This window comes from Trichoplax adhaerens, genomic scaffold (genome assembly GCF_000150275.1).
Source record: "Trichoplax adhaerens TRIADscaffold_1 genomic scaffold, whole genome shotgun sequence".
Taxonomy (NCBI): domain Eukaryota; kingdom Metazoa; phylum Placozoa; class Uniplacotomia; order Trichoplacea; family Trichoplacidae; genus Trichoplax; species Trichoplax adhaerens.
In genome coordinates, this window is record NW_002060943.1 from 6,460,842 (window position 1) to 6,473,576 (window position 12,735).

A 12,735-nucleotide genomic window follows, 5' to 3' on the forward strand; every position below is an offset into this window, starting at 1 on the left:
TGATTCATAAACAATGATTATTGAACTATAATATCATTGAGTGCTTAATTTTTTTACCATTTTCGTAAGTCACATTTAATGACCTTAGTCAGGTGATTATGTTATTGTCAATAATGATATTTAAAAAATGTATAGTCAGTGATAGTAGACTCGAATATCAGCACAATAGCGTCAAAACTGGGAATATTACGCAAAATATATTTTAATTTGATCATTGACCATTTTAAAATATTCCATAATATCAACATTACTATACAGTTTGATCAATATATTACTTGCAACTAATTGTGGTGATCTAAGCTGCAATCGAAGCTTCTGCTGCTTGAATTTAATGCTAATAACATGCAAGTGTTGTTCTGTTTCCTTCATCACTCGCTTATTACCTTTGACGAATCAATGCCACTCATTTAATGTCAGAAAGTGGCCTAACAAGAGGTGCTACTTCATTAGCATGATGAATATTATCTTGTGCAATCTTATCTACGCCTCCCATAGTCATTGCCACTCATTAAGTGGACTAGTTCAATTTTGCAACAATTGAATGCATGGTATTTAAGTAGAGTATAACTCTGATCGATATGGAGTTTTCAGAGTTGAAAAATTGGTTTAGCTCATTTCTCTAAGCTCCTTTAGATCGATTTGCTTCGTTATTTATTTTCTCTATAATTTGATGCCGTCTATAGTACACACTATTATAACATCCATGGTTACTTTTATTATGGTAGGGGTAGAATATCAGCGACCAAGTCTGCAATGATCACCCAATTCGTAGCATACCGTACCCTATCGTTTTGAAATGATCGATGATTTATGCATTCTTCCAGCATTCTCAATCCATTCCTAGTGTTTCATTGCCATCAATCTCTCTACTGTCACTCGATGTACCTTGATTGACTAAGATGAAGTAACTAAAATGTGATTTCTACTTCATCCAAGTATGTACTTTACACCCCGCTGTAAACTATCATGAAGTGACTATCAAGTGATTTACAGTATCGTGCTCTCTCTCTCTCTCTACCTAAACACCCTTTCCATTGATTTCGACTTTGCAACTTCTCCTGTCTGTTTTCCTCCTTACTTACTACCTATTCAATCAAAATCTTTCTGGATTGAATAGAAAGAATTCAAATCCATCAGTTGTTTTAATATTTGATATTACGCCATCATCATTCATTGATTGAGACTGTATTTTAATTAAGGAATCGACTGTCATTGTCAGTCAAGAATAACTTGTGATTTATGACCACGTGAGGCGTGGCCAAGTCTATGATTGGCTTACAATAGGAGTTGGCATTCAAATCAAGCTAGCGTCAGACGTTGTCGTTCCCACGGTCCATTACAACAAATTAATATACAAATGGACATCGGCAGCAAAATCCATCAACATTGTATCCATTTTATATAGTCAATATTTTCTATTCTTTTCATTTAGTTCAACTTTATCCATGGTGTATAACAGTAGAGTGATTGCAATAGTACGCATCATTTGCTTTTTCGAGCATTCCATTTGATTGAGCTATATAGATAAAATACATATATATATATTCCAACATTACACCTGATGAAGAATTAGTTCGACCCTCGCTATCATTGACTCATCTTGGATATTGATTACATCACTATTCTTCATCGATAAGGTAAGGAAACGTAGAGCTAATATTCCCTTATTTGAACAATTTATCATGGAGAGAGAAGAGTACGGAAATGGAGGATAGCATAGATTGATGATAAGCTAGGATAAATAGATTGTAGGCCATCATTAAGTCCATAGTGCATACTTGGGGCCGTTGCTATTTCCTAGACGATACGATAGTACCGTCTAGCGCTCATTCGATTAACGTATGATTGACTTGAACGAGGGTAACGACCATAGTCTAAGAGATAATTAAATTAAGGTCATTGAAAATTATTTTTTAACCGCTACTATTTAATATCCATGTTGTTTAGCATCATTTTATATTCATACTATAAAATTATCATTTTCTCACTTCAATCAGTTGAAAGAGTAGACAATTCGATAGATTTAGTCCATGTCGATATCGCCAAATAGAACGATGGAAGTCAAGTTTTTCCTCATATACTCTTCTCCTATCCACTACTTGAGTAGACATCGACTGTAACTTTTTAATGTCATATAGAATTTAAAATAGAAGTAATCATTTACTGCTATTATCTCGTCATAAAACTGATTTGATAATGTCTTAATTAACATTAAAGTAAAAACGGACTAATAAGATAAACTGCTTCCAAAAAAAATTGAACTGGTTATTTGAGTTTTTCCTTCTTCTCTTACTCTAATTGACTTTGATTAAAATTATCCCTTTGGGCAATAATTATATTATAACTTCTACAATGTTATATAACATCATAATGGCTATGTCAAGATGGCAAAAGTCGATAGCGTTGAAAGCCAATAAGACAATTTACAAAATATTGATCAACTTCTGCGATACAACCCTATCATAACTTGAATAGCATGTTATCAATGCTTGCTATGTTGTATATTGTTCACCGCCTTGATCATAGACATCTTTTTTTCTATCTGTTCTATTAATTTAAATAGGATTAAAACAGTTTATTTCCTCATTGGTTTAGATATAAAAATAAAAATAGCTATAATAAAGAATAGAGATAAAATGTCAATTTCGATCTTATATTTAGACTTACTGCTAGTAAAAACAACATCAATTTGATTACTGACTAATTAATTAACTCAATGTGTTGGCAAGGATTATCATGTTCATACAAATTGTAATATTGAATTGGCCTACTCAATCAATCGTTTTCTTTCCAATCGACGTGGAGTGATATCTCTTACTCTATCTTCGATGATAATTGAAAATAAGATCATAGACATTCAAGACATTCAAATTTACATCATATCCGCTAAACTTGATATCAATTCATAGTTACCGGTAATCTATCATCTCACTGGGATGATTTCAATGCGATCGATGTTATAAATTGTTCTACTTTAATTTCAATTTTCTATATTGTGGTTAGAAAAATAAACACATTAGAAAAAAATAATTTTGATATGCTAATTTTATTTTGACAACCATGTTCTATACCCTCCAGACAAATATGGACCAACGTCTATTTCATTCGTACAGAGCAATTACAATCCAATCGAATTGCTTTTAAAGTTGCATCAAGTCAATATGATAATTCTATCATGACTAGTTATAAAATAATCCATATTCGATTTGACATTTACTCTTATCCTGACAGGCGGTGCTTGTCGTCATAGCTTACGTATATTTTTTTATTAATCAATTTTCAAATACGTTAATATTTATTTGCCAAAGGATTAAAAAATCATTTTTTAATCTATTAGTTAAGAAACACGCTTATCCTTATTTTTTTCGACGTATTTATTAACTCTATTGTTGGCAAATTTGAATTTAGCTTACATCAATAAAAATCGATGCTTACATTGATAGTTTACAACGTATTCATGGATAGCTATGTAGATTGAAAGTGAGACGATGACTGTCGTTGGAATACAAAGTGAGAGAATTTTTTTACAATAGTAAGCGTATTTACATCATTCTAGATATAATAAATGCTATTGGTACTATCCGATGATGGACGAAAGTATTTATATTAATTTCATCTTGTTCCTTTTTATCTGCTGTATTATACTAATCAATCTGACGGACAACTGTTGTATATCAATAAAATGAAACCTATTAAACAGTCGAGCAATTGACAATATCGACGACTGAGGAGAGATTAATCAACTAAATTCAACGATTGCATCGGCGGCAGTGTTGCTTAGTTACTGTTCTTTCCATTCGAATAGTTTTAAAGGTTTCGTTATCGTTAATTTTTGTTCTTTTTTGTCACATCTTGATGCCATATCCTGTCCACTACAGACTAGACGAGAAGTCGAGACCACTTCCACAATAAATTGGACAATAACAAATAAAGAGCTTTTTCTATTTAATGTAGAATATTAAATATTGAAATGTAATAGGCCTATCGATTGCTTTAAATAGTTCCAACCGATTATAATATTATCCATTTAGACAAGTTCTAAGTTCAGTCATTGCATTTTTCTAATTATCTTATCTCGACCTGAATTTAAGATTGATTCAAACTGGATTCGTCTCAAGTTGCTACTTCTTACTACGTTAACTCGTCGGCCTTACCTTTTACGGGCGTCATGCAAACTAGAATAACTCCATTAACATCCAATTTAGCTAATGGACAAGCAAGAAAGCGCCGCCACAGCGATGAAAATGAGTTTCCGTGCGGATCTATGGTTAATTATCGTCCGAATCTAGGGATGCCATATCATCCACTTGATGTAACCGAGACGTCGATGATGCCATCAGCTGGTAACCAGCTTAGACGTGACTATAGCGCTTTCAATGACTGCGTTGATCAGTATCCTCTCTATTCAAATGATGTAAGTTCAATTTAGAGTTATAATATGCAAGCAATCAGTATTAGCATAGAAAAAAATTGAAAATCAACATCCGAGATTAATATTGATGTTCTAGATAACCACACAATTAACTATGGTACAGTGCCGCGGATGATCTTATTGATAAATTATGATTATATATCATGTTATTAATTTAGCAATATAGTAACTTTCGAATAGTATTTTACGGATATTAATTGGCTTGACTAATATTTTGTTATTACGGTAGTACTTAATCATAGCCCAAAATAACAATTCGAAGAGTATTGCTATTTGAGATTTTTTTGTTATTAGCACTATCGAAATCATTCATGAATACCTTTGAAACTTAAGTATAAGGACAATTTTAACTAATAACAATTAACTTTTAAAAATTACTATTAATATATTTGCCTAAAATATTAACAGTAAGAACGGCGGTTTTATAGTAAACATTGAAAATGACTATAGTTCGAGATTTTTTATAAGACAATTCTTATTGCAGTCAATGCGTGCCGTCTCTTAGTCGAAATAATACTCCACTAGTTGACTAGCATAATTATTAAAGTACGAAACTTTTCCAAATAGTCCACCCAATTCAGTAGACTTTAACTTTACTCGCCTAGCCAATCAATCAAGTGATCAATAATAATGATGCTAGCTAAATAACACGGATTACTAATATTACAGAAGCTTATGGTTGGACCGATCATTGCTAATACTAACAGATACGTAGCGGCTATAATATTAGATCTAAACAGCTCATTAATTATATAACCTTCTTCAAGTATCTTGAAATGAATTAATGTAATTCGTCAATTTATTGTAATGGTAACACAGTTCAATCAATTTTCGATTTGCTTATTAGCCGCATTTATTATTCGACCTATATTTAACACTTTACATATGATAAATAACATGAAGCTAATAGTAATGTAATAACCTACGAACCTAAGGCATTCAAGAGTAAGGAACAGAATTTAAATAGCTTTAATGCAAATACTTGATTCTACTGCCGTCAAAATTATTCAATCACACTCATGTGTTAAAATATATGCATTTCATGTATGTCTATAAATTATTGTCTTCAAAAGTGGTCAATTAATTTAACTGTGCAACTCTAATGATTCAAGTCAAGCAATCTTTTTGACATTATGTCAAGTATGCGCCATTGAAAAGTATTATAATGCAGTTTGCTTCAATATTGCATTATGCGAACTTTGATTAAAAGTGACTTCTACTTTATGATCTTGTAATACTATTCACGTAACTCCAATTTAAAGCGCTACTAACAAAACCACGATACCAGACATAGATCCAAAAATTCTTATGTTTGGAGTAATAGAAAGTTAAATATTTTCTTTATTTCCCAAACCATATTTTACATGTTATGCATAACACGAAAAAGCAATTTTAATACAGGCTTGTTAACCAGCGATAACAATTTGTATTAAATGAGCTCAAATCAACCTTACGTTGTTGATATTTCCTAATTGGATAGCTTTTTTGTTACCGATATTTACATTAATGAGCAAAACATAATTATTACTACTATTTAATCAATATATATTTTGCTAGTGCCGGTATTGTTTATAGTGATCAATGATCAGTTACTTTTTATTTGTGATCTACATCAGTATCATCATAATTACAAATACAGTACCTCCTAATTATAGATTATTAGGGGTATAGCGACGGTAGCCCATTGTCATCCACCTTAGAATAAATATGACTATTTTTTTATTATTGAATTATTGTATGAAAAACAATTTAGAAAGCTAAAGTAGCAATCATGTTCAATATCGTACTCATTTATTAAATTTTTAATTATTTACAATATGCCAATTAAATATTTTACTTATAGCGAGGCATGAATCTACCGCGTGATATGATACTTAATCCGCTTGGAACATCAACTAGAATGTATCCCAATATTTCATTTGGTCCTACATCTGGGAATACTGGAGGTGGAATTAATCCTTCAACGTCAAATTCATTATTCTTTTTGAATAATAGTACCAGTAAAGTTGCTAATGAAATCAACGCTGATCAAACAAATAACCATAACGGGAACAATCATGTCAATTTAACCAATAGTATACATCGATTACCACCGCCACCTTATCCACTTGGCAATACTAATTTGACAACAACTCATGGCATTCACAATATCAGCACTAAAACAGCAGGACATGACCATGTTAAATCAGCTTCAGAATATAATGGTATTAATGATATTGGGCGAAATATGGATCATCGAGGTAAGTCACGTTTTTAAATTTAGACGAGAATGTCTTCGTTAATTGTCAGAAAAATATCAACAAATTTATGATTATTTTAAGCCCCTATACATAAAGTACGTGCGTGAATCATGCACCCTCAAACATACCATGCTTATTTTTCTATTTGAGATTACTTGAAGAATAAATTTCATATTTTGGCCAATTGAAGGTTCAGAAATGAATAATACACGCTGACCAAATATGTTTCCTTCGTAATAATATCGAACGAAAAAAAGATCAATACAGTTAATATTTAAATTGAAATTAGGCATCAAATTAGATTGTAATAGAATAGATAATTTAATAAACAACATCTCTTACTTAATATTTCTGATTATTAACTTCATAAACGTGTCAGCAATCATTGAAATCAACAAGATAGATCTAAAGCATTGTTTTAAATGATATCAATAAAAAATGAAATATAAAAGTCAGTGTTGCAAACATTATAGATTGTTCTAGAATGGAACAATAAAAAAATTAATTGCAGCGGTTCATTCCCAGGCTGAAAGTTTGATATTATAGCAAGAAAAGAATAGCAATTGGAATATTTTTCCTACTTATACCATTATTTAATATAGTACATTTACCAGTTTGATTCAAATTTAAAGAATTGAAAGTAATAAAACTATTATAATTAAAAAGAAGAGTTGATTTCAACTTCTACATTATAGTATTGAATGTAAATTAGCAGGTTTACGATAAAAATATCTATTTATTATGTCTATATTGTACAAAAATATATTAATACTCCTCCTCAACGATTGACATTAGCTTGATCCGAGGATATCCATTGATATCGTACATCATGATAGATACTTACGTTTTACATAATAGTAATATGGTATTATTTTAAATAGAATAAAAAAATATTATTTGATTGATAAGTATTATTTTAAAAACATTGTTCTATTCTGCTTATAAAATCTAGATTGTATTAAATTATTGATTCATTAGTTTTTGTCAATTTTTAGATTGCCACGGCAGCATGACAGTTGCTCATTCTGCCACTATAATGGGCAATAATAGCAAGTTATCATCTGATCCTGATCAGGAAACTACTCGATTAATAAAAGAAAAATGCCTTAATAGATCAGTCTTGACATCAGAAATTATGAGAAAATACCTTGCTGGAAGATGTTATCAAAGTATTGTTATACTCCATGCTAAAGTTGCACAAAAATCGTACGGTAACGAGAAACGATTTTTTTGCCCGCCACCTTGTGTCTATCTAAAAGGAGATCGCTGGAAATTAAATCGTCGTTATATAAAAACAAATTGCCAAAATAATTCAGTCAATGGACACAATGATTCCACTCACCTACGAGCATTTATCGGTATCGGGAATAGTGATCAAGAAATGCAACCTTTGTCTATTGAAGAAAACGGCTACGGCGCAGCTAAAGCTCTTTATATCTCTGATCAAGATAAACGAAAGCATTTTCAACTATCTGTCAAATTGTATAATATGGATAATAATCAAATTATACGTGACATAGGAATTTTTAATTCTAAAAGGATCAAAGTTATATCTAAACCATCTAAGAAGAAGCAGTCACTGAAAAATGTTGATTGTAAGTAGCTAAGTAGGATTATTCTCTTAATTTTCAGCCATTTCTGTGCATGTTCTTGTAGTTCTAGGTCATTATTTAAATATGCCATTCAACTAGCAAGTATGATAGGACATACGCGCTTGATATATATTTATATCGACGGAGCTAATCTTATTTATAACAGCGATTGTAGCATGGAATCCATAATAAATCTGATTTAAATATTATTTTACAATCATTTTGAAGTCAAATATAGAATTTAAACATATCGATATCACTATTAGCTGTTGAGCAAATTATTCTATTGCTATTCAATTATTTGGCGCTATTCAAATTGCAATAATTTTTTATCAGAAATATAGTATAACATTATAGCATCAAATAATTACAGTGTTTATTCAGCCAATTAATTACATCTAACCTAATTTAAAAAATTTTACCTTAACGACTATGATACAAAATATGCTAAAACTAAAAGAGTTCACTTTAAGAATTGATTAATGTAAATTACAGTTTACGCTAACTGGTAGATAAGATATGAATATAAATGCACATAGAGAAATATTTTGTTAAATATCAATGAATGACTATAAATATTTCAAGTTGATACATGGCCAATTAAAAAATAAATACCTATCACTATGAAACGATGATATCAGTCGATAGTATTAGCAAAAAATACAAATACATGTATAATTTAGAGAACTTCTTGCAACTAATCAGCTAATAGCTAATATCTTGGCTATGGACATAATAGTGTCGTATAGATATTATGGTTATGGTAACACTTATAAAATTCTATTTCTTTTTCCAGTATGCATACCATCGGGCTCTCAAGTTGCTTTATTCAACCGCCTTCGATCACAAACTGTCAGTACCCGTTACTTACATGTTGATAATGATGTCTTTCACGCAAGTAGCCAACAATGGGGCTCTTTTACGATCCATCTATTGGATAGCAATGAGGACGAAGGTGTAGAATTTACTACTCGTGAAGGCTATATCCAGTATGGATCGACAGTTAAATTAGTTTGTACTGTGACTGGTTTAGCATTGCCTAGATTAGTAATCCGCAAAGTAGATAAACAAACTGCATTATTAGACGCTGATGATCCTGTATCGCAATTACATAAAGTTGCATTCTATATGAAAGATACAGAAAGAATGTATCTATGCTTATCACAGGAACGGATTATCCAATTTCAAGCTACACCCTGCCCTCGCGAGCCCAATCGAGAAATGATTAATGATGGCGCTTCATGGACTATTATTAGTACAGATGAAGCGGAGTATAAGTTTTACGAAGCATTAGGACCCATCGATTCTCCAGTTACACCTGTTCCTGTTGTTCACTCATTACAAGTTATAGGTGGTGGTAATGGAGCATCATTAGAATTAACCGGCAGTAACTTTTCTGACAATCTTAAAGTCTGGTTTGGAGATGTTGAATCAGAAACTATGTACAGGTTAGAATTGATAACAGTAATTTCTGTCATATTATTATGTTATTTTACGCTAAATAAGATATAGTTTGCTATCGATACGATTTTATAAATCAGTTATTAGATGGAAGTCAAATTGATTAACAGGAAGCATTCTATTTTATACTTACTAAATGTCAAGTTGCAAATTTTAAGGCTCTTGCTTTGCTAGTAGATTAATAGCACATAGCTTCATGATATATTTTTCAATATTTAATACCACCACCAAACTCGGACAACATTTCGCTTTTAATTTTGCATAGCAGAACGTATTTTTGGTCTGTACATTGATCTCGAGCATACAGCGTTACTATAGCAAGATTAAATTTATATATATTATAGAATAGAATAAAGACAATTTCAGTATTAAGAATCTAAATACGACTGGCTACCACTGATAAGATAGCATATAAATTATACACTTTCAGATACGCATCATATTACAATTGTTACGTATTATGCTACTAAGCGCTTTTAGATTGAATAATGTTGTGTCAATTATGGTAAAAATTACAACAAGATATTTTCCATCAATTGATACTAGTTAATCATGTCTTAAACCTGAATATTGGTCTGTACAATATTTTGGTTATTAATTGTCTGTAGTTAACAAAAAAGATATTATTCATGATTTTAAAGAAGAGATAAATAAAATTTTCTTTTCTATGATACTTTATATGTAGATGTGAAGAAAGTATCATTGCATTGTACCTGATATTGGTTCATTCCATGGCGGTTGGCAATTTGTAAGACAACCAACCAAGGTACCAGTAACCTTAGTACGTTCAGATGGCGTGACATATACCACTGGATTTAATTTTACTTATACACCTGAACCTGGTCCTCGCTCTGTAAATGAAACAAACGTTAATAATCAATCAAATGGAATAGTCAATGTAGAAAATGAAGAAATTACTAATACCTCACAGTTTTCTGACTGTTCACTATTACCTATAATTTAATTGCGTGCTAAAGCATGAACCTATTAAATCTATACTACAGTACTACGGTGAGTTACTAATATTAAGTTGCTATTTATTCATTTTTTGCAATAAATAAGTATATTGCTATCTCAGTGCATATTTCTAAACTTCCTCCAGCTAATCAATAATTTTTTATTTTTTCTTAGATCTCCGTTGATTGAAGATGAGCATTCATTACATTATATCCAATAGTCAGCGTATAATTAAACAGTATATAATTTATCTCTCTCTCACTTTCTTTGCGCCCTTATTCGTACGTGATTGAATATTAAAATAATTCTGTTTTAAATTAATAAGAACTCAGTCACATACAAATTATAATACTGGCGTTCTATCTAAATGCATGAAATTCATTTTTCTTCCTTATTAAGCTATCAATTTAATAGACCAGACTAATCATATCCGTTGTTAATGTAAATAATAGCCTATGAATTCGAATCACAAGCTACCAATTACGTTAAAAATGCTGAGTTTAATGAATTCAGGTAGAAATAATATCACTGTGTGATTGCTACAATTTGAAATATTCCTGGTATTTCTTGGGTAGCGATAACAACTCAAAGCATGATTGATTGATAATTTAACAAATGATTTAATTCTTCCAATAAGATTTATCCGCTCAAAAGGTCGCCTGTGTGCTTTTAATAAATAATTAGTTTATGGAAGTATCTGTAACTAAAATTTTGAAACCAATTTACGATGTAATACAACAAATGTAAAAAATTTTATTAATTGATCTGTTCATTAAAGGCTATTTAATGTTATAAGATTAATATTCATTATGATTCATCTACTTGCAATGTATCTTATGTATTATATATATATCATACAAATTTCGAAATGAATTTCGATCATATTGATATATTAAACAGCGTATGTAATAATAATAGCCAGATTGATAAAGTCATTTCATATACTTTCCACTAATAATGGCGTAAAGAAGTTAAACTTTACACTACCTAATCATTTTTAATACTTCAATTGCCTAAAGTTATTGAATACTACTCTGACTATATTATTTAAATTGAATCTATATTATATCACCATTTGTTGTATGGCTAATTAGCTAGTAAAAGTCGATAAAAATTATATTTCATTCTGAAAGACTTATATTAGTCTTTTTAATGCGTCGATTTTCTGTAGATAAAAGATTGTCTGGATAAAAATTAAAAGCTTGCATTCATTTCATTTCGTGATCTTAAAATTTCCTGCTTTCATTATATTTGAATATCCACCTACCTTACACCTATATCCATATCTATAGATGTATACCTGTATAATATCCGGTATTGTATATATACTTACAGTGTTAAAGACATAAAAATTTAAGCAAACAGATACCACAATATGATACGGTAGAAAGACAAACAATAGTGACCTCATAAAAATTTGGCAGAATTTTTTGGCAATCTTGATTGATTAGAATAATTTTCGTTTAGATCTGTTAAGGCATTAATAAAACTATAGAAGATAAATGCATACTTTCATTTTTGTAACCAAGATTCATTATGATAATTTTACGATTGATCATCTCGCCAAATATTCTATTCTGAAATCTCGTTATCAGATCATATTTTAAGGACTCAAAATGATTGTCTCAGCTTGTGGCCTCGCATGATATACTATTCATCACAGAATTCTAACTATAAAATTACTATTAAATAAAGTAAATATGATAATGCAAGAATTTCAGACATATGATTGCTTTATATAAAATGCCGTAATTAACGAAGTTAACTTTAGCAAGTAAACTGTGACTGCCTTACAATATCGTCTAATTGTCTGTAGAAGACTTGATAAATATTACTACGTGTAATTTTCATTCATACTTTCTCTGCTATGCTTAAGCGAGTAAACTAAGAACTGACTTCTTCACGATTATTGTATGGCTTGGCTTATTAAACCTATAGGTTCTATAATATGATAAAGCAAATTTTAGCTGTTTAATATTAAATCTATAACTTGGTATATTTCAGTCATTTTTTTAAAACACATTTATATTAATTTATTGCTTGCTTATAATTT

The 12,735-nt window shown here is 30.4% G+C and overlaps 2 protein-coding genes across 2 annotated transcripts; both read left to right on the forward strand.

The window, feature by feature from the left end:
- Nucleotides 1-4,168: 4,168 nt before the first annotated feature.
- Nucleotides 4,169-6,888, forward strand: TRIADDRAFT_51997 (uncharacterized protein; the record flags this gene model as incomplete). Its single annotated transcript, XM_002107937.1, has 3 exons — nucleotides 4,169-4,414; nucleotides 6,276-6,672; nucleotides 6,863-6,888. 3 exons carry the CDS (start codon nucleotides 4,169-4,171, stop codon nucleotides 6,886-6,888), a joined length of 669 nt encoding a protein of 222 aa, XP_002107973.1.
- Nucleotides 6,889-7,807: 919 nt separating this feature from the next.
- On the forward strand, nucleotides 7,808-10,689 carry TRIADDRAFT_49676 (uncharacterized protein; the record flags this gene model as incomplete). Its single annotated transcript, XM_002107938.1, has 3 exons — nucleotides 7,808-8,267; nucleotides 9,061-9,712; nucleotides 10,419-10,689. The coding sequence occupies 3 exons, from the start codon at nucleotides 7,808-7,810 to the stop codon at nucleotides 10,687-10,689; spliced, it is 1,383 nt and encodes a 460-aa protein (XP_002107974.1).
- Nucleotides 10,690-12,735: the final 2,046 nt, after the last annotated feature.